At 36.1% G+C, this 26,541-nt stretch overlaps 1 protein-coding gene across 2 annotated transcripts in view; it reads left to right on the top strand.

Annotated features, from left to right (window-relative positions):
• Nucleotides 1-26,541, top strand: part of LOC150107501 (guanine nucleotide-exchange factor SEC12) — a 100,052-nt gene that overhangs the window by 31,099 nt on the left and 42,412 nt on the right. For both annotated transcript variants that reach the window (XM_090391348.1, XM_090391349.1), the window contains exon 4: nt 13,629-13,712. In XM_090391348.1, the coding sequence (XP_090247474.1) occupies nt 13,629-13,712 (84 nt within the window). The remainder of the gene's footprint in view (nt 1-13,628; nt 13,713-26,541) is intronic.

Consider the following 26,541-nt stretch of genomic DNA (forward strand, 5'->3'; position numbering starts at 1 on the left):
ATGGCAGGAATTTGATGATTATGATGTATTTAAGTTTTGTAGATCTGGAAAAGGCATATAACAAGGTGCCAAGAGAGAAGCTATTCAAAACGCTACAGTTGTATGGTGTCAATGGAGCATTATATCAAGCAATACTTCGTCTTTGTTTGAGTTGTAAGTCAGCAGTTAGAATTGAAGAAAGTATAGGAAGATGGTTTAATGTTAAATCTGGTGTCAAACAAAAATGTACGTTTTCTCCCTCTGTTATTCATTATCTATATGGATCGCAGTATGAAGGAAAGTGGTATTAAACTTGATATCAAAACAGAGATGTTAATCACAGCTCTTTGCTCTATGCAGATGAGGGTATACTTCTAAGTAAAACTGCTATAACTCTGAAAGATTCCCCGACTGAATTGAAATACTGTTGTAATAGATATGGTATGAATGTCAGCAATAACAAGACAAAGATGATGAAAATAGGCAAAAGTATTAAAGAATATCAACTGCAATGTGAATGGAGAACCTATAGAACAAGTAAAACATTTCAGCTACTTAGGCACAATTTTTAGTGAAGATGGTAAATTAAATATGGAAATAAACAACATAATCAACAAACTGTATGGTAGGAAGTCAACTGAACAAATTTATATGGAATAAGAGAAATTAGTCCTAACACAAAATTAGCTATACATATAACTTTAACTTATGGATCTGAGAGCTGTTTTCGAAATAAAACACTTGACAAATACTAGAGACCTGATATGAGAGTCCTGAGAAGGATTAGGGGCTTGAACAGATGGCATCAACGACAATATCATAATAGAAAAAGGATATTAGGAAAAAAATTGACATTGTTAGTATCCAGGAATGTGTTAGCAGAGCTATTCTCAGGTGGTATGGTCACTGTTCTTTGCCAGGTTGGCAAAAAAATGAGAAGGATTGATACAATAAAAAAAATGCCTTAGAAATCAGAAATGTAAGATCTGATAATGTTTGTGTCTTGACTGGTAACAGATTGATTTTCAGGAAAATTGTAGTTAGGAAGTTAGTAGTGATGTAAGTTTATCATTTAGTACTATCATGTCCCGTACATCCTCTTCAGGGTGCATCACACCGCACATCCACCTAAGCATTCTCATCTCTGCTACCTCCATCCTGCTGATGTTACTTTTCCTCAGGGACACAGTTTCCATAGCATATGTCATAACTGGTCTCACTGCTGTCCTGTAGATTTTGCCTTTTAGATTGATTGGCTCCCTCCTATCGCATAGCACTTCAGCCAACTCTCTCCAGTTCCTCCATCCTGCTTGTATCCTGCATCCCACTTCCTCCTCAGCCTCACCATCCTCTTTCATTGTTGAACCTTAGTAAAGTCACTGACCTTCCTGATGACACTTCTTTCCAGCTCCAGAACTCTCTCTCTCTCTCCTGTCTGCCATCCACTTTGCAACACGTACACTCTGTCTTACTTTCGCTCAGTCTCATATCTCTCTTCTAGTACTTTCCTCCAACTTTCCAGTTTAGCTGCCACTTCTTCTCTTGATTCTCCACGATGTCGACTGCATACAACATAGTCCAAAGCATGTCTTCTCTCACCTCCTCCATCACAATATTAAACAGGAACGGACTTAATGCTGACCCTTGATGCAAGCTAACTGTCACTGGAAAACTTTCTGTCTCTCCCAGGCAGGTTCGATCTCTTGTCTTCACATTTCTGTACATCTCCTGCACCAACCTGACATATTTCTCCGGTACCTTCTTCTTCCTCAGACACCTCCAGACTTCTTGCCTTGGCACTCTGTTGTATGCTTTCTCCAGATCAATAAATGCCAGATGTTGCTCTCGTTGCTTCTTTCGAAACTTTTCTGTCATCTGTCGTCGATTGACTAGGTATGAAGCCAAATTGCTCCTTTGCAATCTCCACCTCCTTCCTTAGTCTTCCATCAAGAATCCTGTCTAGGATTTTCATTGTGTGGGACATCTCAACTTTTGTCTTGAGCATCCCCTTTATTCTTGTAGATGGGGACAAGAGTACTTTCCCTCCATTCCTCAGGTATATTTTCCTGTTGACAAACTTTTATTAACAGGTCCCACGGCAGGTCAATTCCCTCTTCCCCCAGTGCCTTCCATGCCTCCACTGGAATCCTGTCAGGGCCCACCGATTTTCCATTCTTCATTCTCTTTATGGCTTCCTTCACTTCCACTCTACTAATGTTCTGCACCATCCTCTCATTAGGCTCCCCATCTTCTCTGTGAGTCCTTGCATTTTCTTCATTCAAAAGCCCTTCAAAGTATATTCTCCATCTGTTTCTTATATCCACATCCCTCCTTAATACCCCTCCTCCAGAGTCTTTGATCTGCCTCACATGTACGATGTTCTTTGATGCCTTATTTCTACATTTTGCCAATCGATAAATCTTTCTCTGTCCTTCCTTTGTTTCTAATTGATCAAAAGGTCTTGATATGCCATGGCCTTAGCCTGTGCAACAACTCTCTTGGCTTCTCGCTTTTTCTCTCTGTACTCTTCCACTCTCGACTCATCCCACTTCCGCTTTGCTTTCCTCTTAGCCGTCACTACTTCTTGTACATTATTATTCCACTACCAACCCTCCTTCTGCTCTCTAATCTTTCCGGATGTTTCACCAAACACCTCAATTGCACAACTTAGAATTACTTTTGAATTATGTCTCCACCAGTCTTGTATACTTCCTTGTCCATCCAAAATCCTCTCTAACACCTTCTCCCTAAAATGGTTCCTCTCACACTCTTCTTTTAAGCGAAACCACTTAATTTTCTTCCTGCCATGGCTTCCAAAGGTTCTTATCTTTGATTTTATTTTAAAGTCTGCACACAGCAGCTGGTGTTGCTGCGCCACTTAATCTGTTGGGAATACCTTACAATTTGTTACTGCCTTAAAATATTTTCTTTCAAAATGTAGTCAATCTGTGAACTATTATTGCCACTTTTAAATGTTATCAAATGCTCTTACCTCTTACAGAAAAAGGAGTTCACAGTTGGCAGATCAAATACTGCTGCAAAGTCCAAAATTCCAAATTCCATAGCCACCATGCACCCTTTCACAGTCCTTATTCTGTCTCCCTATGTGTCCATTCAAGTCTCCTCCAACAATCGCCATCTTGTTTTCTTCCGGTTCCCTCATTTCTTCATCTAGCACATTCCAGAATTCATCTTTCTCTTCTGCTGTACAGCTAACTTGTAGGGCATATACACATAAGACGACCAGTTGCTCTTCTCCAAGACCAGTTTCATTCGCATGATCCTGTCGTTCCTCCTACCCACTTCCAGTCTTGGGGTGCAATAATAAACTTAGGCAAATCCCCCATTCAAGTGCAAGCAAACAAAGTTTGCACCTGAAGCACCTTCAGGACTGAGGCAACTTGCAGCAAAGGCAGACCAAGCTCTCACCACTCGTGTTGTACGAGAAGCAGCTAAAGAATTGTCAGTACCCTTGACCATTTTGTTTAATTTGAGTCTCGGGTCTGGGTTAGTCCCGAGCGGGTGGAAAGAGGGGAAAATAGTTCCACTGCATAAAGGTGGTTCCAAGACTGCTGTTGTAAATTACCGATCGATTAGCATATCAGGAATCATTGTCAAGGTCTTAGAGAAAATAGTCAAGAGGAAAATACAAGATTGGATAGAAGAAAATGGGATACTGTATCGGGGACAGCATGGTTTTGTGAAGGGTAGGTCATGCCTCAGTAACTTGCTCACGTATTATAACACAGTGACGGCTGAACTGGATAAGGGTAATGGGTTTACGGTGATTCTACTGGACCTTGCCAAGGCCTTTGACAGGATTCCACATGGAATTCTAATCAGTAAATTGCAGCATATGGGAATGGACATAGGGTTGGTGAGATGGATAGGAGGGTGGTAGACGGAGAGATATCAGAGAGTGGTTTACTCGGGAGTAGAGTCCACAAGACGGCCTGTGACTAGTGGTGTGCCACAAGGATCTGTTCTTGGACCACTGCTGTTTAATTTGTTCATAAATGATATAGGAAATGATCTGAGAGGAACAGTTCATTTGTTTGCGGATGATGCGAAGTTGGGTAGGGCAATAGTGAATGCAGATGACGTCAAAATTTTGCAGGATGATTTGGATAGATTGGAGGTCTGGGCTAAGGAGAATGGATGTCAGTTTAATGTGGCAAAATGTAAGGTTATGCATTTTGGGATGAAAAGATTGGCGGCAGTTTACTGCATTGGTGGAACCCTGCTCCAGGAAATTGATGAGGCACGAGATTTAGGAGTGTTGGTAGATAAGGAATTGAAATTTAGGGGACACATTGCAAAAGTGACCAAAACAGCTCATCAAATCACTTGGTTGCTGAAGAATACGTTGACAAGCAGAGACAAGCAGGTTATTGTTCCTCTGTATCGAGCCTTGATAAGACTCCATCTAGACTACTGTGCTCAGATTTGGTCACCTAGGTTTCTTCTTGATGGGGAGGAGGTGGAGAGGATCCAGAGGCGAGTGACCAAGATGATAGCAGGTCTGTGGAATGAACCGTATGAGAACAGGTTGAGGATTTGTGGGTTGCAGAAATTGGTTGATAGGCGGAGGAGGGGAGATATGATTGAGACATTCAAATTACTGAAGGGTTTCTATAAAATTAATTCAGAAGATATTTTTGAGAACAGGGCTGGTTGTGGGAGGACTAGGGGACATCCATGGAAACTGGGCAAAAGTGTGGTTAGTAAAGGTGTTAGAGCTGGGTTCTTTACTTTTAGAGTAGTGAATGAGTGGAATGCGCTCCCTGAGTCTGTGGTGGATGCTGTGACAGTGAATGAGTTTAAGGCGAGGTATGATAGATACTGTATGAATGTCAAATAGTTGTGATGAATATGATTTGGGGCCTCCCTCGATGAGTCTAATGACTCCTTGGAGTTGCCCGTAATAATGGTAATAATTGTCCCGGTACCTCCCACAATGCAAAGCACATTCCCTTACAGACATGTACAATGCTGTGCATTAAGGGAAGGGCCAGTACCCAGACTGGCCCCGACCCCCATTGAGGTCTCGTCAGTGGGAGCCAGACCCAGAAGTGGTGATACTAAGGCAGAAGCAATGGAGAGGTCATATTTACTTATACGAGTTGCCAAAAGGTGTACCACCTTATTATTAAATTACTCTGGATTTAGAGAAAGATGTTGGAAGTTTATTTTCCACTTGGTCAGACTATAATAAACTTAGTCAAATCCCCTATCCAAGTGCAAGCAAACAAAGTTTGCACCTAAAAAGTTTAAACTTAGTTAAATTCCCCAAACAACACTGAACAGGATTCACACTGGACATGGAAGATGTGCAAGCTCTCTGTACAAGTGGGGGAAAATTCCCTCACCAGAATGTGACTGCATGCACCCGAATCAATCAATCCACCACATCTCTACTGAGTGCAGTCTTTGTGCATACACAGGTCAAAGAAACAACTTCCTGGAGGCAACATCGCCTGTTATAGACTGGATCAGACAACTTGATCTTAACCTATAAGTGTTTTGTTTGTTGAAAGTATGTGTCTTTGTTTTATTCTAATTGTTTGTCACTTACTTTTTATATATTTATTTTGACTTATGAATCTTCTATAACTGCATGTAGATTGCCATACGCTAAATAAAATATGCTAAATTTGGGTAGTTGATTATATGGAATGAGTGCCTGATTATAATATGTGCCTGAATAATATTATATTAATGCACTCTTGAAAAGATAAGAGTAGATGAATTATAATTTTCCTCAACAGATTATTTAGAAAGATGTAACAAATGAAGTAGTGTGTGTGTGTGTGTGTGTGTGTGTGTGTGTGTGTGTGTGTGTGTGTGTGTGTGTGTGTGTGTCAATACTACATGTTCTCTCTCACACACACACACGAGGCCATAAAACCAACGAATATCATGGAATCTGTTTGTGTTTCTCAAAAGTGAAGGTTGCAAGAAGAAAAGTGTAAACAAGGCTGTTCCAAAAAACAAAGCAGGTGGAATTTAAGAAGATGAGAGGCTACCATAACCGGTTTGCATATAGCGCATGAAATTTGCTTTCACATTTTCTTCATATGTTATAAATTGTGAAAAACTGTTACTCGAATCTAACTTGCACCCTGATTTTACTTGACAAAAAAAGAAATTTAAACATTTTGCATATACCTTGCACATGAAAAAGAAAGTTTAAACACTTTCACTTCAGGGCATTAACTCACTCCCCACGGTAAACAACATGCCTTTCCCAACAGCCACTATATACTGCAGACACAAGAAGAACGAGTAGTTTTATTGTATCACTGAATAAAGTACAGAGACATTTGCAGTCTGTGTAATATATTTCTCAGCAAACAGTGCAATTCAAGACAACTGGGATAAAAACGGCACTAACTAATGAATCATATGTTCCCTCCCACATTAACCATGCTGTATAGACTCGAGCAAAACCATATGTTGACTGACAAACACAGTATCTAACTAAAAAACTATTGTTTTTAGTTAGATGTAAGTCGACACATCAGCTCAAACACAAACAAGCAGAATAAAATTCAACCGAATGCGTTAAAAACCAAGAAATATATAATGAATGTTGTTATGGCAGTTTCAGACACTATGGAATTCAGTTGAAGAGAATTAGCATTTCAACTCAAAAATTGTCGACTTGCCTTTGTCTTTGGGTCACGCAACTTTTGTTAATACCGCACCAATCATATGCTTCATAGCTGCTGTATGCTCTACTGGCCTACCATTGCTGTCTGTTTCACACTCTGCTTTCACTTCTCATTAGTCATTCCTGAGGGATTGTTCATTAAATATCTTAAGTCTTGTAAATTACTGGTAATTTTACTTGAAGTAATGGCAAAGAAGATGATGTTATTTGGGTAGATGACTTTGATGGTGCACACAAGGAAACCACTCTCAAGGCTGGAAGTAGCGATAGCGAATAGGAGATTCTTGGTAAGTCATACCCATTTTCAGTTTTTTCCTGAAAACTTTAGTTTACGAAAATCCCTGCATATATCTCACACCACGATTTTTTAGCTTTAATTTTTGGGGAAAAAAGTGTGAGTTATATTCAAGTAAATATTTTGATTTGTGAAACAGTATGAAAAAGCTTTAATGACTGATTCTGAGAGATAAAAAATGATATGATATATTTGAAAAGATACTACTAGTACACTAGTTTCATTGAATTGATCAACATCTTCGACAATCAAAGAAGTATATAAAGAATTAGAGACTTAAAATTGTAATAACAGAACAAGTACAAAAAGACAGTAGCATGTTTGAAAACAAAATGCGAGCTTGAGTTCCAAACAAACGTATACTACGTGCTGTCACGAGTGTGCCAGTACTGAACAGAGGCAACGTGTGCATCAGAGAGATTGAAACTCGGGCTGTTGTTGATATGAGAGGAATCTAGAGAAATTTCCCTAAATTCCACAATCTTTCTCTCGAGTTCATCATAGCACACATGGATGTTAGAAGTTTGAGTCCAGTTCACAATGTGTTGGCAGCCTTCGTCTGAGTTAGCTGAAAAGAGAACATGGCTAGAGAGAGTGCTAGTCCTGTTATAGGAGATACTTTTACGGTGTTCTTCCAAATGTAGAAGGATGGATTTAGCAGTCTGACCATAGTATGGCTTTCCACAATCACATAAAATCTTGTACACTCCTGGAAACTGGGTCGGAAGATGTTTCTCTTTAGGTTTGCTAAGTATTGAACAAAGTTTTGGAAGCGTAGTGAAGCAAGTTTTGAAGTTAAACTTCTTGAGAATCTTTGCCAGTTTTGGTGAAATAGCGCTGATGTAAGGCAAATGTATACTCGCGACAGCACGTAGTATACGTTTGTTTGGAACTCAAGCTTGCATTTTGTTTTTAAACACGCTACTCTCTTTTTGTACTGTTATTACAATTTTAAGTCTCTGTAATTCTTTATATACTTCTTTGATTGTGATACCCGAAGATGTTGATCAATTCAATGAAACTATACTAGTAGTATCTTTTCAAATATATATCGTGTCATCTTTTTATCTCTCGGTATCAGTCATTAAAGCTTTTTTCATAATATTCCAACCGAGTAAAAATGAATTCTGAAAAAAAAAAAAAAAAAATGTATGTATGTATGTATATATGTATATATATATATATATATATATATATATATATAAATTCAACACAGTATACCGATAAGCTTAATCCTGAAAAAATATTTTATGTTTGTTTGTTTGCTTGTCTATCTGGGGATACTATTAAAATTAACTGTCATACTTAAACTATTCAGAATATATTATTCTGTTCCATTAGAAGAGAGTTGTGACACTGAAAACTCTTCAGCTTTTCTAGTATGTATGTATGTATGTGTAGTAAATAAAAATTTGGAAATCACTAAAGAATTTGCATTCCCTATTTGTTGCTAGTGGTTTTGAATCTTTTGAGTGAGAAACTAACTGGTATCTGCAGTCATAGTATATATGATAAGAAAAATAAAGATGCAATCACACATTTTGGAAAATGGATTAAAAAGTATCATTGCTTTATATATCAAGAATTTTTATGTAAAATTGTTATTTCATCATATGCAGGTGGCTTTGCTTACAAACTTTATTTTAGGCAGCACATTCAATTATTGCAAACTCCATGAATATTGAAAGAAATTAATGCAGAATATGAAATTCGATCTGAAATAAAAATAATTTTAGAATAAGAAGGAAAAATCATATTAGTCAAATAGAAGAGTGGTTAGGATTTATAATTGCCATCTTTCCAACTGTCTGAATGAAACACTGCTGAGGAAAGACCATATACCAGTATTTTTCATCTGATTAATACTGTAAAAAAGGGTTAATTTAGCACATTAATTGTTTCCAAATATTTATTTGGAAACAGCTTATTTTGTGTGGAAATTAGCATACACATAATCAAGGCTTTTGAAGTTTATTTGCAAAAAACTTAGAACCTTCCATTGAATCTTTGATTTTCAAAATTGCAGTATTCAGTGTTTTTGAAAAACAAGCATTGGAATTCCTCTTTGCTTGATTTTTATAAGTTACTAGATCCCTTAAGATATGTATTCATAAGAGATGAGTCACTAAATACTGCATTTTGGGGATACTTACATATGTTTGAACATCCATTCTCCCTTATGAAATTAAAAAATTGCATTTGAGATAATGAGATGCAATAATTTCTAATTAAAACTAATCTCTTATTTCAATATCTAATCAGTGAAATCAGAACTTCTTAGTAAAAATTTTGTAAACACACTGAAACCAGCAGCCATAATTAACTTTGGACTTCAGTTAAATGGCCAGTTCCAAAAGAATGATATATCTATCATTGATTATTTTTTTTTTTATTTATTATTATGTTTAAAATTTTATATTTTTTTTAATTATTATTATTTATTATTTCTATAGCTAAATGATTATTTTAGTTTGTTATTTGACTAGTTTTTAATTAAGTTTGATTATTCACACAATTTGAAATAATTAGTTTCATTTTATTGAATTTTCTGCTTTTGTATACTAAAATCTAAATATATATGCATGCTGTATTGTTTGAACTGAAATGGAACATGAGAACAACTGTGAATGTGATGGTAAGGGTTTATTGTCATTGTCCTTTGTTTTTTATCAAAGGACAATGAAAAAGTATGATTTAACTTTCTGGATGACACTACTTGTGAAATTCTACCTTGTCCAGCAAGACATTGTCCCATTTACACTGCAAACTTTACTATGGCTTGGTTTGAGATAGCAAAAGGCATCTACTGAATTGGGATTGGCTAGTTTAGAGCCAGGGTGCTTAAGGGTCAAAGCTGTATAACTGAGAGGAGACCTCCACATAGCCTTTAAAGGAATGTGGAGAACCGACCCGGGCTTCTGACCTAATGTCTGGTGCACCCTGTTGGGTATCTACTTTGATATTGAATGAACGAGGATGGGCTGGCAATTTGGGATTTAGCCGACCAAATTGTATTCTTATTGGTTAAACCAAAATAAAAAATGATGGTACAACATGACAAAATTTCATGCCGGCTGGGGCATCGCCCGGTTAAACAAGGCCCCTGTTGTTTTCGCCAAGGAACCAGGGCGAACAGCGAAAAGTTAGCTACTGGAACAAACACTAAAACATGCCTCAACTCAACATCACCAGAGTTAAAGATCGGTACTATCAATATAAGAAGCCTGAATGGCAAAGAAATGGAGCTAGCTGAGGAATTAGATAAGTACCAGATCGACATAATAGGGGCGACTGAAACAAAAAAGACAAAAACTGGTGAGATCTTTCTGAGCAATAAGTACAAAATGTTATATTCAGGCAATGACAAGCAAGGAAAAGAAGGAGTAGCCAGAGTATTCAACACAAAATACGAGGCTAATCTTCTTGAATGGCAGGCAGTCTCAAGTAGAGTAATGTGGGTAAATATCAGAATGAGGAATTGGACAATGAGACTTATTTGTGCCTATGGCCCCACAGAAGATTCTACTAAGGTAGAAGTGGAGGAATTTTTTGAGGCTTTAGAAAAAGCAACTGACACAATGAAAAAGGAAAAGTTGGTCCTTGTTGGAGATCTAAATAGCAGAGTAGGAAATGATTGTGAGACATACAAAAATATTTGGGAAAATTTGGAGAAAAGAGCAAAGCTAATAATAATGGCAAATACCTGTTGGATTTCTGCTCAGGACATGGACTGGTTATTACTAACACAATGTTCCAATATAATAATGCGCACAAATTCACATGGAGAGAAGAGTCAAGGAATAAGAAAAGTCTCATTGACTATGTTATTGTTGATAGTGTGTTACCTGGTGCAGGACACCAGAGTGTACAGAGGATTTGAAGTTGGAAGTGATCACTATTTAGTCTTGAGCAGGATAAAATTGAATTTCATATTGAAAAGAATAACATGTAAGAAAGTTTTAAAGCGAATAAAAGTTGAGCAGCTCTCAGATGTGAACTGTAGACTAAAATACACAAAGATTATTGAAGAAAAAATGAAAGAGTTTGAGCAGGAATCAGAACTTGGAGATTCAGTGGCAAGCCTTCAAGAAAATCCTGATTGACTCAACTAGAGAGGCATGTGGTGAAGTTGTCTGCAAGGATAGAAAAATTAGAACTCCATGGTGGACACAGGAAGTTAAAGAGGCAGTGAAGGAAAAGAAGAAAGCATATCAAAAGTTCCTGGCAAATAAGTCAGCTTGTGCTCTTAGCGAATACAGAGACAAATGCAAGAATGCTAAACACTGTGTAAAACTAGCTAAACAAAAGTCATGGGATGACTTTGGCAAGAATATAGAAAATAAATATCAAGAAGGTGGCAAAATATTCTGGAGGTTGTTGAAGAAGCTTAGGAATGGAGGAAAGAGTGCTGTAAAAGGAGTTAGAGATGATAATGGTGACATGAAAACAGAAGAAAAGGATATCCTTGAAGTATGGAGTAATTACTTTGAAAAACTGCTAAATGAAAGAAGCAGTGATGACAGCACAGTGGTAAAAAACACTGAAGAGACATGCAGTCAGGAATACGTATCCATACTTGAAGTAGAAAAAGCCATCAAAGGCTTAAAATGTGGAAAGGCAGCAGGAGTGGATGTTATTCGACCAGAAATGCTGAAGTATGGTGGTATAAAAGTCTTTCAGTGGCTGCACTGTATAGTTCAGAAAGCCTGGACAGAGGGACGAATTCCCGATGATTGGAGTAGAGCTCTCATAGTACCCATATATAAAAAGAGAAACAAAACAATGTGAGAATTACAGAGATATTTCCCTACTAAGTGTTCCTGGCAAGATCTATGCAAGTATACTTGAGAAAAGATTGAGAGGAATTGTGGAAGAAAAGCTTGGTGAAGAACAAGCTGGATTCAGGCCAAATAGAGGCTGTCAGGATCAGATCTTCACTTTATGACAAATAGTCGAGAAAGTATGGGAATATAACAAAGATCTGTATTTAAGTTTTGTTGATTTGGAAAAGGCATATGACAAGGTGCCAAGAGAGAAGCTATTCAGTACGCTAAAGTTATATGGTGTCGATGGGGCATTATATCAAGCAATACTTAGTCTTTATTTGAGTTGTAAGTCTGCAGTTAGAATTGAAGGAAGTACAGGAAGATGGTTTAATGTTAAATCTGGTGTCAGACAAGGATGTACATTATCCCCTCTGTTATTCATTATCTATATGGATCACATTATGAAGGAAAGTGGTATTAAACATGATATCAAAATTGGAGATGTTAATGTCAGCTCTTTGCTTTATGCGGATGATGTTATACTTCTAAATAAATCCACTACGAGTCTGCAAGATTCTCTGACTAAATTGAATAACTGATGTAATAGATATGGTATGAAGGTCAGCAATAAAAAGACAAAGACAATGAAAATAGGCAGAATCAGTGAAAATGTCAACTGTGTTGTGAATGGAGAACCTGTGGAACAAGTAAAACATTTCAGCTACTTTGGCACGATTTTTAGTGAAGATGGTAAATTGAATATAGAAATAGACAACAGAATCAACAAAGCTGGTATGGTGGGAAGTCAATTGAATAAATTCATATGGAATAAGAGAGAAATTAGTCAGAACACTAAATTAGCTGTATACGAGACAGTGTTCAAACCAGTTTTAACTTATGGATCTGAGAGCTGGGTCAGAAGTAAAACACTTGACCAAAGACTAGAGACCGCAGATATGAGAGTCCTGAGAAAGATTAGAGGTGTGAACAGATGGCATCAATGGCAATATCATATTAAAAACGAGGATATTAGGAAAGAAATTGACATTTTCAGCATCCAGGAATGCATTAGCAGAGCGAATCTCAGGTGGTATGGTCACTTAAATAGAATGGGAGAGGAAAGATTAGCAAAACAAGTGTTCTTTGCCAGGTTGGCAGGAAAACGACCCAAAGGAAGACCAAGATATAGGTGGATTGATACGGTACAAAGTGCCTTAGACGATAGAAATATAAGATCTGATAATGTTGGGGTCTTGAGAAGTAACAGACTGATTTGGAGGAAAATTGTGGATAGGAAGTTAGTAATAATGTAATTGTTTCATGTAGTACTATCATATCCTGTACACACCTTGAGGGTAAATGGCAGGAAATTGATGATGATAGTTTAGAGCCCTAATTCTAAACCCAGTTGAATACTTATTGGGTGAAGTGTAATGCGTCAGAAATCTTCCTTGGAAGCAAAATACTAGTAGCACTACTAGTAGTGCTACTAGTAGTAGGCAGTCATGCATTGAAGAATGTAGGGTAATTTCATATGAAGCTTTTATACAGGCTAAATATTGTGATAGGGACCAAATGTAAGCTCACATTATTTATTTTATTTTTTTAAAGGTAACATTTTGATCTCTGTATATCTTGTGTGTTTGCATAATTTTTTGGTATATGTATTTTATTTATTATTAAACTAAGTTTGTCCCATTTCATTTGAGTTGTATACTTCTGCCTTACCTAATAGTATAACTGTGTTGGTATTTTATATCATGAATGATAATGCTGCAGGTAGGGATTTGTTAGTACATGCAAAATATTTTTGAATTTGTAAAATTTTTCGAAATTTTCTGCTTAACTTTACTGAAGTGCATCATTTGGGTGCATAAAAGTTTTGAATATATAATTTTGCTTTTACTTTTTTCAGTATCCAGATTTAAGAATGCTATGTAAAATAGTAGCTCATCAAGATGAAGTTGACGATCTTGATATTGCCCCTCTTGGTAAAAAGGTATGAAGTGCATTATTGCTTAGTTGATCATGAAGGCATGAGATTCAATTTTTAGTTTTATTACACTGATAATAAACTGCTTTGTTTTATTTTATTTATTTTTTTTTATTTATTTATTTTTTTTTTAGAAATGTTTACATAACCTTCACTGATATTACACTATTCAACACAAGTGTGTCCTTTGGGCAAAATTCTGTTGTTTTTTATGTATAATAGTGCTAAAAACACTTTCACTCTTAGTGTTAAGCAGTGTATAAAATACTTGGTTGTGAACAAAAGTAATGTTTCTGTTTTAAAAGTACAACTTCTCCACAAATAAATAAAAAGAAAATAATATGAAAAAAACTAGTGTGTAATCTTCACAAAATTATGAACATTGAAGCAGTACAGTATGTGGCCAAATGGCTTGCATTTTCCATATTATGAGTTATACTGAACATTAAATATACAGTCATGCACATTGTTTCTTTGGTGTTGTATTAGACAAATGTTTTGCCTTTATTACTACACCATTTTTTTGTGATTCCCACCTTTGAAAATTTTTTGTAAACCTTTAGCACATTTGTACCGTGTGTGTGTGTGCTAAGAATTTTTTGTAATTTTTAATTTATTTTTTACATAGTCTTGGACAACTTGCTCTAGAGACCAAACATGGAACTTTTTCAAGCCATTTCAGGCCTTCAATAACAAAGGCTGTTGACTCATACTGGGTGACAAAATTCATCTCCCACCTAAAAATAATTGCAAACATCTATGCCCCTTGGGATTTGAATCCACATCCTGTTGAACTGCGAGTAGACATGCTAACCATATTAGTTGGCCAACGAGACCTACTGAGATTGATATCACACTTGTATAATTATTCTGTCATTTCTCTTTGTGTGTTCTCAGTACCTTCTTTCCTATTGTTCTACTCATAATGAGAGCACTGCTCAATGGGATTAATATTTAGGTTGTTAACTGTCCATAGTAGCATTCTGATGTTTTGGTTCTGTAGGTATTTTTTACTTTAGCAAGGTAAGAGAGAATTAACTTTTAGTAAATATGTAAAAATAACCAGATCTTTGAGTTAGTAATCACTGGAAGTGTCAGAATAAAATATCTATAACTGATTAAAGAAATTAATCAGTTATAGATGGCAATAATCATTTCAGGATGACATTGCAGCACTTCTTATTTCAGATCATTTGAAAACATATTTCTGAAAACTGAAGATATCAGTATGAACAGTAATATAGATAGTAATTTTTTTGTACATTATTTCTCTCTCTCCATGTGAACTTAATATAAATTTGTGCTGAAACATTCTTTTTTTCCAGAGCAGAAATTCAGTGGCTAATAATACCAATAAAAACATTGGTATTTTAGCTGTGATTCCCCCCCCCATCAAATGTACCCAGAACATTTGTTCTCTTTTCTGCTAAAGTCCTAAACATTAAATTAGGAAATGCATAAAGTTTTTTTATGTTACTTCATCAAATTCCATATATATCTCTAGATGTGGAGGGGTGTACAGGATATTGTGATAGTACTACATGAAAAAATTAGTTCCTTACTTACTTCCTATCAACATTTTTTTTTTTTTTTTTTTTTCAAATTAATCTTATCTGCCAAGACTCCAATTTATCAGATCTTATATTTTTATGTTCTATGGCACTTCTTTCTGTGTCAATCCTTTTTCTTCGTCTGGATCGTTTTTCCTGCCATTCTGACAAAGAACACTTTTTTTGCTAACTTTTTCTCTCTATTCTATTTAAGTGCCACACCACCTGACATTAGCTTTGCTATCATATTCCTGAATGCTAACATTACATTCTTTTTTAATATACTCATTTTTAATATGATACTTCCATTGATGCCATCTGTTCACTCCACTAATCTTTTTCAGAATATCCCTATTTGTGGCCTCCAGTCATTAAGTGTTTTATTTTTAACCCACTTTTCTGATACATGATATAAATTGGTTTGAACACTGTCTTGTATACAGCTAGCTTAGTCATCATCATCAAACCATCTTACTGTACTTCCTTCAATTTTATCTTCTGACTAAATACTCAAATATAGACTACGTATTGCTCAATATAATGGCTTATTTACGCCAAATAACTATAGCATTTTGAACTGTTTTTCTCTTGGCACCTTGTTCTGTGTTTTCCAGATTTACAGAACTTAAATACAGATCCTTGTTATATTCATTCTCTCATAGAACCATGACTGTTTGAAAGGTTTGCCTGTTGAAGTAGCAAATACATCTAACATGAATGAGTTAGAGGTGTGACAGCTGGTGTGGATGATGTATGGCCCTCCTTCAATGAGTCATTGATTCCTGTATGTCTAATAATAATACTTCTGTCATAAAAATTCACATTTTGGAACAAAGAATATTTGCATCATTATAAATGTTATAAATATTGGTGTGGCTAGTTCTAATTTGACTATGAAAACCATAAAATATTATTGAAGTATCAAAAACTATAAAGATTAAATTCCTTACAGAGATCTTTTCTTCCATAATTTATTCAGGTTCAACTTTTTTAATTCAAAATCACGTTATCCATTATTTCTCTGAAACAGAACATGGCAACTGCAATGCTACTAGTCGACTTTGTCTTGTAAATATATTGACTATTGGAAAAAAAAACTTTCCCTAAGCTAGCAGTCAGTACTCTGTAATCTAACTGGATAAGGCTTATATTTCTACAATTGATTTCATAAAACATGAAACTAGCTGCTAACAAGACTATTCAAACTAATTTTAACTTAGTGATCTGAAAGCTGTGTTTAGAGACTGAGACCACAGATTCTACCATTGATGCCATCTGTTCACTCCTGAGAAAGATTAGGAGAGTGAACACATAGTATCAGTAGCAGAATCATATTAAAAATGATGTTAGAAAGGAACATGATATCGTTAGCATCCAGGAATGTGTTAGCAGAACTAATCTCAGGTGGTATGGTCATTTAATCAAAAATGGGAGAGTAAAGGTTATCAGAACAAATGTTATTTGTCCAGATGGCAAGAAAAAGATTCAGAAGACTCTTCTTACTGTATAAATCCACCCAAGATCTGGGTGGATTTATACAGTAAGAAGTCTCTTAGAAAACTTAGTATAAGATCTGACGGTATTAGAGTCCTGTCAACTGACAGATTAATTTGGAGAAAAATTGTCAACAGGAAGTTAGTAATGATGTAAACTTTTCAGTTGGGGCTATCATAATGTCCTGTATACTCTTGAGGATATATATCGGGAATTTGATTATGACATTTCTTTGATGCCAGGTTGCATCACAGAAATGTTCATAAATGACAGTGTAATATTTAATAATAAACAAGTTTTTTATCTGTAGTAATATTTTTAATTCAGTGTCAAGTCAGTTAGTAAATTAGCATTGGAAATTCCAACTTTTTTTGGCTTAATAGCAAGTATTCAAATTATTTTAAAATAGGATCTTGACACTAACTATCCAAAAAGAAGTATTGAAATAGATTGGTTGGTTTATGGTTTATTGGTGCAAGAACAGTAAAGGTCATATTGTCCATGTCTAAAGGTTATAGCAATACATAAATGGTCAGACAAACTAGTAAACAATGTGCATGTACAAACACCAAGCCAAGCAATGCAGTATATACATATAAAATAACAGCAAAGGTTACAGCAGTACAGTATCTACATACAAACAAAATTACAGTAAAATGTGTTTGTACAAATTAATTCTTTGTAGAAGGTTTAAAACATCATGCAGTCTGCCTGAGTCTGATATCATCTGCCTGAGTGTATATGGTTTGGCTAGATAGGTAAAAATTTCATTCCTTTCTTCTGTAAAGTGCTGGCACTGCACCAGAATATGATACATAGTAAGATATATATTGTATTTTTCATACATGGGAGGATAAACAGCCCTCAATAAATAAGAATATGGAAGATAGCTGTAACCTATACAGAGCCCAGAAAGCACAACTTCTCTTTTCTTTCTACATTGGCTAGAATGCCAATGCTTAATGTCATATAATTTGTCAATGCTTACTGCCATTGAGCAATTAGCTGTGATCTTATAAACTGTCTGTAGTTTGCATATGGTACTGTCAAACAGTACGTGGAAAAAGTATGAGCTGATCCAGCAGCTGCAGTCTCATTTCCCTTAATTCCAATGTGGCTGGAAATCCAGCACAACTGAATATCAAAATTAAGAGTTTTTGTCTTGTACAACAGGTGTAACTCCTCATACAGCACTGGACATGGATTTATACATAGGAGAGGAGATAGCCTGTAAAGAGCTCAATGAGCTTGTATAAATTACACACTTTTGGTAGCAGTTTTCTTTTATATATACAAGTGCGAGGTGAATGGCATGCAACTCTGCTGCATAATTACTCCAGTCAGGTTGGAGATAGTAATATCATTAAAATACTGCAGTACAATTGACACAGGTATCAGTTCTTGAGCCATCAGTACAGATAGGCAAGAAATCAGAGTGGGCTGCTCTGCATCAAACAATTGCAGGTAGACAGATGATGGAGTATGAGACTTCTCTGGTTGGCAAAGTAAGAGGTTGCAGGATGGAGTGCAAACCTGCCATGGGAGGGATGCTGTTATGTTTGGTGTAGGCAATGTTGCCAAAATTCGTGCCAACAGCTTGCGTAGTCTCTTTAACACACACATACTGAAAAGGATGTATGACAGGCTGATGTGTGTGATATTGAGCTTCCCAATGCAGAGAAAATATACTAGTCCATGTAGGATGATCTAGAAGAGACTTTATCTTTAGGGCATAATTAAGAGACAACTGTCTTTCCATCTAAGTGATAGAGCCAGCTTCATTTGCTTCAACATAAAGACTGAGTAGGTGATGTGCGAAAGACACAGTAGCTATCTGCATAACCCTGATGATGGAGGGATCCAACCATCGCAGGTTATTCTGCCTTGCAGAGCCATAGACTTGAGATCCACAATCCAGCTTTGAACATATAAGTGCACAATAAAGAAAGAGCAATGAAGAACAATCAGCACCCTATTCAATAGAGGATAGAGTGGAAGGAGATTAAATGCTCTCTTGCACTTTTCTCTTAGTTGATGAATGTGGCAAGGAATGTAAGTTTTCTATCAAAGATGAGTCCCAAGAACTGTTGTTACTGGAATAATGGTTCATCCCATCCTTAATTCAGGATCTGGATGAAGAATGTTTTTTTTTGACAGAAGTGCACACATTTTTTTTTTCTGTTGAAAACCTGAACCCATTACTAAGAGCCATAGAGAAACATGATCAGTTGCTTGCTAAAGGTGTTCAATTACGTTCATGTTACAAGAGCGACAGTAAATTGTGGATGTTTTGTCCACAAAATTGTGAACTGTAGACATTTAGAGCATTTTCTACAGTGGCAGGAAGCTGTTCAGTGATTTATTTAAGTGTCACACTTAAGACAGAGCCTTGGGGAACACCCTGTCCCTGATGATATGGTCTAGATAGTGTACTTCCCACTCTGACTTCAAAAGTTTGGCTGGACAAAGTGCTTAATAAATACAGGAAGGTGTCCTCTGAGACCTAGGTTATAGAGGTCTTTTAATATGCCATATATCTAGGCTGTGTCATAAGCTTTTTTTCCATGTCAAAGAAAACTGAAACCAGATGTTTTTGCTTGAGAAATGCATCTCATATACAAGTTTCTAAATGAACCAAATGGTCTAAAGTTGAACGATGTCTACAGAAGCAATATTGTGTATTGAAGAGAAGATCTTTGCTTTCTAAATACCAGACAAGTTTGGCATTAGCCATTTTCTCTAATATCTTACAAAGACAGCTGGTTAGAGCAATTTATTTATTCGTGTGTGGTCCCCCCCCCCCCCAATCCTCGCCCACACCCCATAGGATTGGTTGAGGCTTCCTAATGAAAGATAGTGTGTATTTTTGATTGTAGTAGCGTGTGTTCACGGGGCTGGTTTGCCTGTTTTTGAAGGATGAAAAACCCGCGTTTCCAGGAGAAAAAAAACCCCTCTACCTCAGTATGAGACCAGCTAACTCCTCTTTAATCTAAAGAGGCCAGATAAAGGTTCCTGACATCATGGATGGGAATCGAATCCAGGTCTTTTTGACCAAAAGTCTTCGTCTATACTGACTGAGCTTCTGAGGTGGTTAGAGCAATAGGTCAATAATTATTTGCTTTTACTGGATTCTTTCCTGGTTTTGGGATAGCATTGACAACTGACTTATGCCAAGAATCTGGGAACTCTTTCTCTGCAAGTATTCGATTGTATGTTAAGAGAAGGAGATCCATAGAAGATGATGGTAGATGTTTTATGATTTCATAATGGATGTCATTAGGCCCTACTGCATGAGGGTGAGACAGTAAAAGAACTTTTTAGTTCCACCTCAACAAATGGCTGAAGCTCATTTTAGAAAAATTTAGCCTTTGTTTCTCTTGCTGCTTTTTAAGTATTAAAAATTCAGGAGGATATGAAGCTGTTGCTGAGATTCTGGCAAAATTTTTCCCAAACTGTCTGCAATAGCTTTGGGATCAGCAATAATACTTCCATTATAGTCTAAGGTAGACAAACGGTGGGTTCTATATCTACCTTTCATTTTCCGGATTTTATCCCATGCAATTTTGGCACTGGTCATTTGATTAATTGATGAGGTGAATTGAATCCAAGATTGTTTTTTTGACTCTGTCTCACATAACATGCTTTGGCCCAAGCATGCTTAAAAGCTATTAAGTTTTACCCCATTAAATATATCCCATGTTCTGTGTTAATCTTTTTTGGCTGTCAGGCATTCTGGGTTCCACCAGAGCTTTGGATAGAGTGGAAATCATGATGTTCTTGTAATGGGGACTGTTGCTGCCTGGACAATGCAGTGTGTTACATACTTTACTGCTTCATTGATAAGTGTTTGACTGATGGTATCAGCATTAAATTTCGCAAACCTGGTACATTTTCTATATGGGCATCCATGTAGGGGGAATGTGGTTTCTGTGAAGACATTGTGCAAAGAACAGAAAAGTGATTGCTTCCATATATGTTCTCTTCGATGTCCCATATGATCAGTGAAAGAATGGAAGAGTGCAATCAGTCTTATCTGCTCGCAGAATATGAGTGGGTAAGCATATAGAAGAAAGTATTGAATCTGTTATTCAAAAAGGAGAGGTCATTATTGTCAAAGATTCTTTCAATGATTTGACCTCATATATTCGTGTTGGCACTAACTCAGAGTATTGTGATTAGTCACCTGTAAGAAGTGTGTTGCAGGATAAGGTTATCAAGATTGATTTTATTAACTCAGTGGTAAATAAATTGAACATACTGTAATAAGAAAACCCACAGATAGGCAAATCACTACTGCTTTCAGAGCAGTATTAAGTTGGACATCATGAAAACGAGTATGACTGCCCACTAGAATAGCTACTACTCCATGAGCAGAACCTTCAGTTTCATCCTTGTGTGCAACAGTGAAATTCCTTAGTGCAAGGTCATTATTGGGTCTTAAGTTTGTTTCCTGTAGACAGAAACAGAAAGGTTTGTGTTTCTACAACAAAATTTTGATATCATCTATATTCTGGCAAAACCTATGAGAGTTCCATTGTAAAAATGTTACTATTGTTTTGGATTTATTTTCTTGTCAGGTTTTCACAAGGTTGAGTGCTTACCTTTGTCAGGTTTATATTTATCAATTGTTTTTGGGAAGTATGGATGGCCAGTGTCCATATCTTCTTCTGGTAAAATATTCATTACATCTGGTGTATAAGGGTCAGTTGACAAGTTTAATTTACTTTCAGTAGATACCGAAGTATCCATTATTTTCTGTAGGAGTATCTGGTGGTTTATCTTTGAGTGATATCTTTGCCATCATTTTTTTTGACAAGTGGGTTCTCGTCAAATGGAACCATTTTTAGAGTTATTTCTGGAGTAAAACTGTAGTTCATGCAATTGATGTGCACAACAGAGAAGCGCTCATGATCATAAAGTTCAGGTATGGCAAAATTATCAGATGGTGGAATAGACAAGAGTTTGAGTTGCTGTTGACATTTTAATTGTTACCTTTTCAGCATATGAGGATCTCAGAGTGGGTGTGGTAGCTAACTTTCTTTTTGCATCCTGATATATGTTTTGTTCTGTTTTAATTTTTTTGTATTTCTTTTTCATCTTTCCACTTCTGACATGAGAGTAAGCTGGATGATCTCCCTAACAGTTGATGCATTTAGCATATTTTTGCAGAGCAAGATTTGTTATGATGCTCTTTACTACCACATCAGTCACAGGTGGTAGAGCCATGACAGGCAATTTGAGCATACCCACATTTCTGACATTTAAAGCATCTTAGTGGATTAGGGATATACACTAACAGGGCATTTGAGATATCCTGCTTATAAAGATGTTGGAGGCTTGGGTGTATCAAAAGTAAGGATGATATTCCTGGTTGGAACTAGGTGACCACTCCTACATATTAAAATTCTCCTCACCCCACCCTCACATTTCTTTTTCATCTTTCCACTTCTGACATGAGAGTAAGCTGGATGATCTCCCTAACAGTTGATGCATTTAGCATATTTTTGCAGAGCAAGATTTGTTATGATGCTCTTTACTACCACATCAGTCACAGGTGGTAGAGCCATGACAGGCAATTTGAGCATACCCACATTTCTGACATTTAAAGCATCTTAGTGGATTAGGGATATACACTAACAGGGCATTTGAGATATCCTGCTTATAAAGATGTTGGAGGCTTGGGTGTATCAAAAGTAAGGATGATATTCCTGGTTGGAACTAGGTGACCACTCCTACATATTAAAATTCTCCTCACCCCACCCCGTGATCTTTAAGCTCTGAACATATCTAATCAGGAACATCAAGGAGATCTCATTCTGATATCATTCTCTATGAGAATTGATTGTTTTATGACCAGGTTACTGTTATTGGTATTCCACCCATTGATGTTGCTCCCAGTAGTTTCTTGGAATGTTGCTGACATGATATTTCCACAAGGATATCACAAGAATGTAATTTCTTAGCAGTTCTGGAAGGTCCTACCAGTCCTTCTAAACCCTTTTAAATAAAGTGGGATGTCATTTTCCCTATTGGCTATTCACCTGTTGCATGGATGATCAAAAACACTGGTTCATTTATACTAAGTATCTTATATATTTTTTACTTCTGATACCAAATGCTGTAGCTACAGTATCAGTACTTGGTTGGGACTTTGTTAGAGAGCCTCTAAAACGTTTCAGGATGAAGAATTCCAAACCAGACTGTGGGGTGAGAGACTTACTGCAATAACATTGACCCTTGCAGGCAAGCCTACTAGCTGATTGATCTTAGCCAGGCCATCCAGGACCACCTGTTTTGCCAAAGTACTGCAAAACTACCAGGATTCCCCTTTCTGGATGTTGAAGGGTCTCACGTGACAAACATGGTGGCAAGGTGTTCGATCCCAGTGATCATTGTCTGGAAGAAAGGATAGTGAAAATGACTCAGGAGAAATAGAGCAAAGAACACATGAAGAAAAATAAAGACAATGAGGAAGAATGAAAAGGGCTAGTACCATCACTGGGAGGTCCCATCCACCACAAACAGGTACCCCACAAGGAGGGGAGGATTGAAATAAGTCACCATTTAATGAAAATGCAGTACAGTTCAGAACTTGGCAGTGGAATACTAGGTTATCAGAGTGAAAAATTTTATTTTCTGATCATTAATTCTTATTTGTTTTATTTTAACATTTACTTTCATTCCCATTTATTAGTTTTACTGGCATTCCTTTAAAATCATCTGAATTATGATATTTATCTAGTTCCCCGTGCTTAACAAGTGTCTTCTAGGCCAGTGCTTCCCAAACTTCTGGATGTCAGAACCCCCTTTGGAAAAATTAAAATATTTCACAGCCCCCCTCGAAACAAAATTGTAATATAGACATATATTATTATAATATTTATTGTATTTATATTCAATACAAAACATACACAGTGAATATTGCAAAAATCAGATGCAAATATTACATTACATACACATTTGACATGCCACATTATCTCATATTTTTATATAGATAGATATATTGTTATTGTACATTTGCAGTACAAGCACATGAAACATAAAGCGATTAGTAATAAAGAAAGAATTAAAAACATAAAAGAAGTTTAATAACAATATAATGTGATGGATGAGCTTCAGTACTGCTACACCAATATCAGATGAAATATTTGAAACTGCAATTCTTAGATTTCTGGTTTGAAACGAAACTTTTATGAATAAGCATATATTCATATATTAAGGGCTGAAATACGCAAGAAGCAAAATTTGTGATCCCGCACCAATGTGTGATTTTTTCCATTAAAATATAAAAAATAACAAAAAAATAAATAATTAATAAAAATTAAATACATTTCTTTTAAGATTAAAAAAATCTACTTAGTCTTAAAACATTTTAAATTTGTTTTCATTATTTCACTGGCCCCCCTCAACAAAACCTATGGCCCACAGTTTGGGAAGCGCTGTTCTAGGCTATTTGATATGGGCTTTGTCTTTCATCTAATAGATTCTATAATGGATTTACAATTCTATATAGTGTAGAATTATGTTAAATGATGAGTTACTGTTGTTTGACTGGCCTCAAACACAGTATTGTTATAATTTTTTAAATTAATACCAAATTTGAGAACTGAAACATTTGGGAGGAAAGTTGAAAGCATAAAAGCACAAAAGAGGTTAATATCTTATAGTTAGTAAAATGTGATGTTCCTTGCTATATGGATGTCATCATCATCATCATCAAATTCCTGCCATGTACCCTCAAGGGGTGTACAGGATATGACAGTACTACATGAAAAAATTACATCATTACTAACTTCCTATCTACAATTTTCCTCCAAATCAGTCTGTTACTTGTCAAGACTCCAACATTATCAGATCTTATATTTCTATCTGGATGGCTATATGGATGTTACTGATTGAATTCAGAATTTTTAAGCTTTAGTGAATGAGAATCTATAATTTAATCCTCACATTGTGTCATAATTAGTGCACTTTGTGTGTGAAATTTAAGTGTTCATGGTAAAGTATAAATTCTCTGTCAGTCCATTTCTGTATGCGAGTCCTAACCAACTTTTCCAAAATCTCCACTACCATTCCAGAGATACTGATAGGTCGATAGATGGATACATCAGGCTTTGCACTACCCTTGTGCAATGAGATTACCATACATTCTTTCCACTCCTGTGGAATCTTCCTTGTTTTGTGACTCAAATTATATAGCCTGATCAAAGGAATAGCCAGTTCAGCTGAACACTCTTTTATCATCCATGCTGATATTCTATCAGTCCCTATTACCAAATTCTTATTCAATTTGTGCAACATCTCTAGTATCTCCTCTTCATACACCTAATTATGGTTTGAAATTGTATCTCAAATTTTTTTTATACTAGTACAGAAGAAATGCTTAGAGGAAGTGAAACTGTTCTCATATAAAGCTGAAAAAAAGTTTAAAATTACTGCTTGAAATTTATTTTAAAAGGAATGCTGACCAAAAAACATACCTGAATGTTATTGAAAGCAAAGATGATTGCCATATTTATGGAAGTTTCAAATTTAATCACTTAAATAATTTTTTGTAATATAAAATAATGTAGAAAGTTTGAAGAATCAATAAATGTACATGAAATATTAATAAGTAAATAATAAAATAATACACTAAAAGAAAAATTATACATGATAAAGCAGTGGTGTTAACAATGGTGTGTTGGTGTTTCCTTAAACTCAGATGATTATTATTATCATTACTAGTATTATAATTATTGTGTGGACACCTCCATGGAGTCTGAAGACTCATTACGGGAGACCCAAATTATCTACACAATCTATCATACCTCTCCTTGAAACCATTAACAGACAAAACACTAAAAACTGAATGGTAATCCATTCCGTTTATTCACAACTCCAAGTCAAAAATCTAGTCTTTACTCCCCTACTAACCACACCTTCACTCAACTTCCAGGGATGACTCTTTCTACATGCTCTAGTCAAGTGCTGAAACATTTCCCCTGCATCATTCCTATAAATCCCTTTAAGTAACTTAAATGTTTTTATCATATCCCCTCTTTTTCACCTGTCAATCAACTTCTGCAGTCCACATAATCTATCTTCATAAAGAATGTTCCTCACACACCACTCATCATCTTGGTTACACTCCTTTGAATCCTCTCCACCACTTCCTCATCCCCAAGAAACCCAGGAGACCAGTTCTGAGCACAGTAATCCAGATGTGGATGTATCAAGGCCTTATAAAGAAAAATAACTTTCTTATTTCTACTTGTTAGTGTGTTCTTCAATTAGCCAAGTAATCTTATGATCTACCTTAGCAATATGTCCTCTAAATTTCAACTCTGTCTACCACCACCCCTAAATTCCTAGATTCATCTATTTCCTGGAGCAGGGGTCGGCAACCAGCTGGCCACATGCGGCCCAAACATGCATTTTGGCAACCCATAAAAGGTTGACCATACTTACATGGCATTTCTGAATTTTGATTTCGCCTGGCCACTTTTTGATATCTGCCCAGCAGTCATCAGTATCATATTCATTTCCATTTGTTCTAATTTGCATAATAGTTACATATGGTATTTGGTCAGATGTTGTTGCAAAATCCAGCAGAATCATTGTGTAACCATTTCCCTTATCCAACTCAGCTGTCACTCGTTATAAAAAGTTAGTAAATTACTAAGGCATGACCAACCCTTCACAAAGCCATGTTGCCCCTCATAGAGTATCATATTCCTATCCACCCATTCCCGAAAGCTCTTTTTTTTTTGATATATTTTAACAGTACTTTTACTGACACTCCTGATATC

Source organism: Typopeltis vanoorti, chromosome 4 (assembly GCF_054136105.1).
Source record: "Typopeltis vanoorti isolate ZY-2024b chromosome 4, IOZ_Tvanoo_1.0, whole genome shotgun sequence".
Classification (NCBI taxonomy): domain Eukaryota; kingdom Metazoa; phylum Arthropoda; class Arachnida; order Uropygi; family Thelyphonidae; genus Typopeltis; species Typopeltis vanoorti.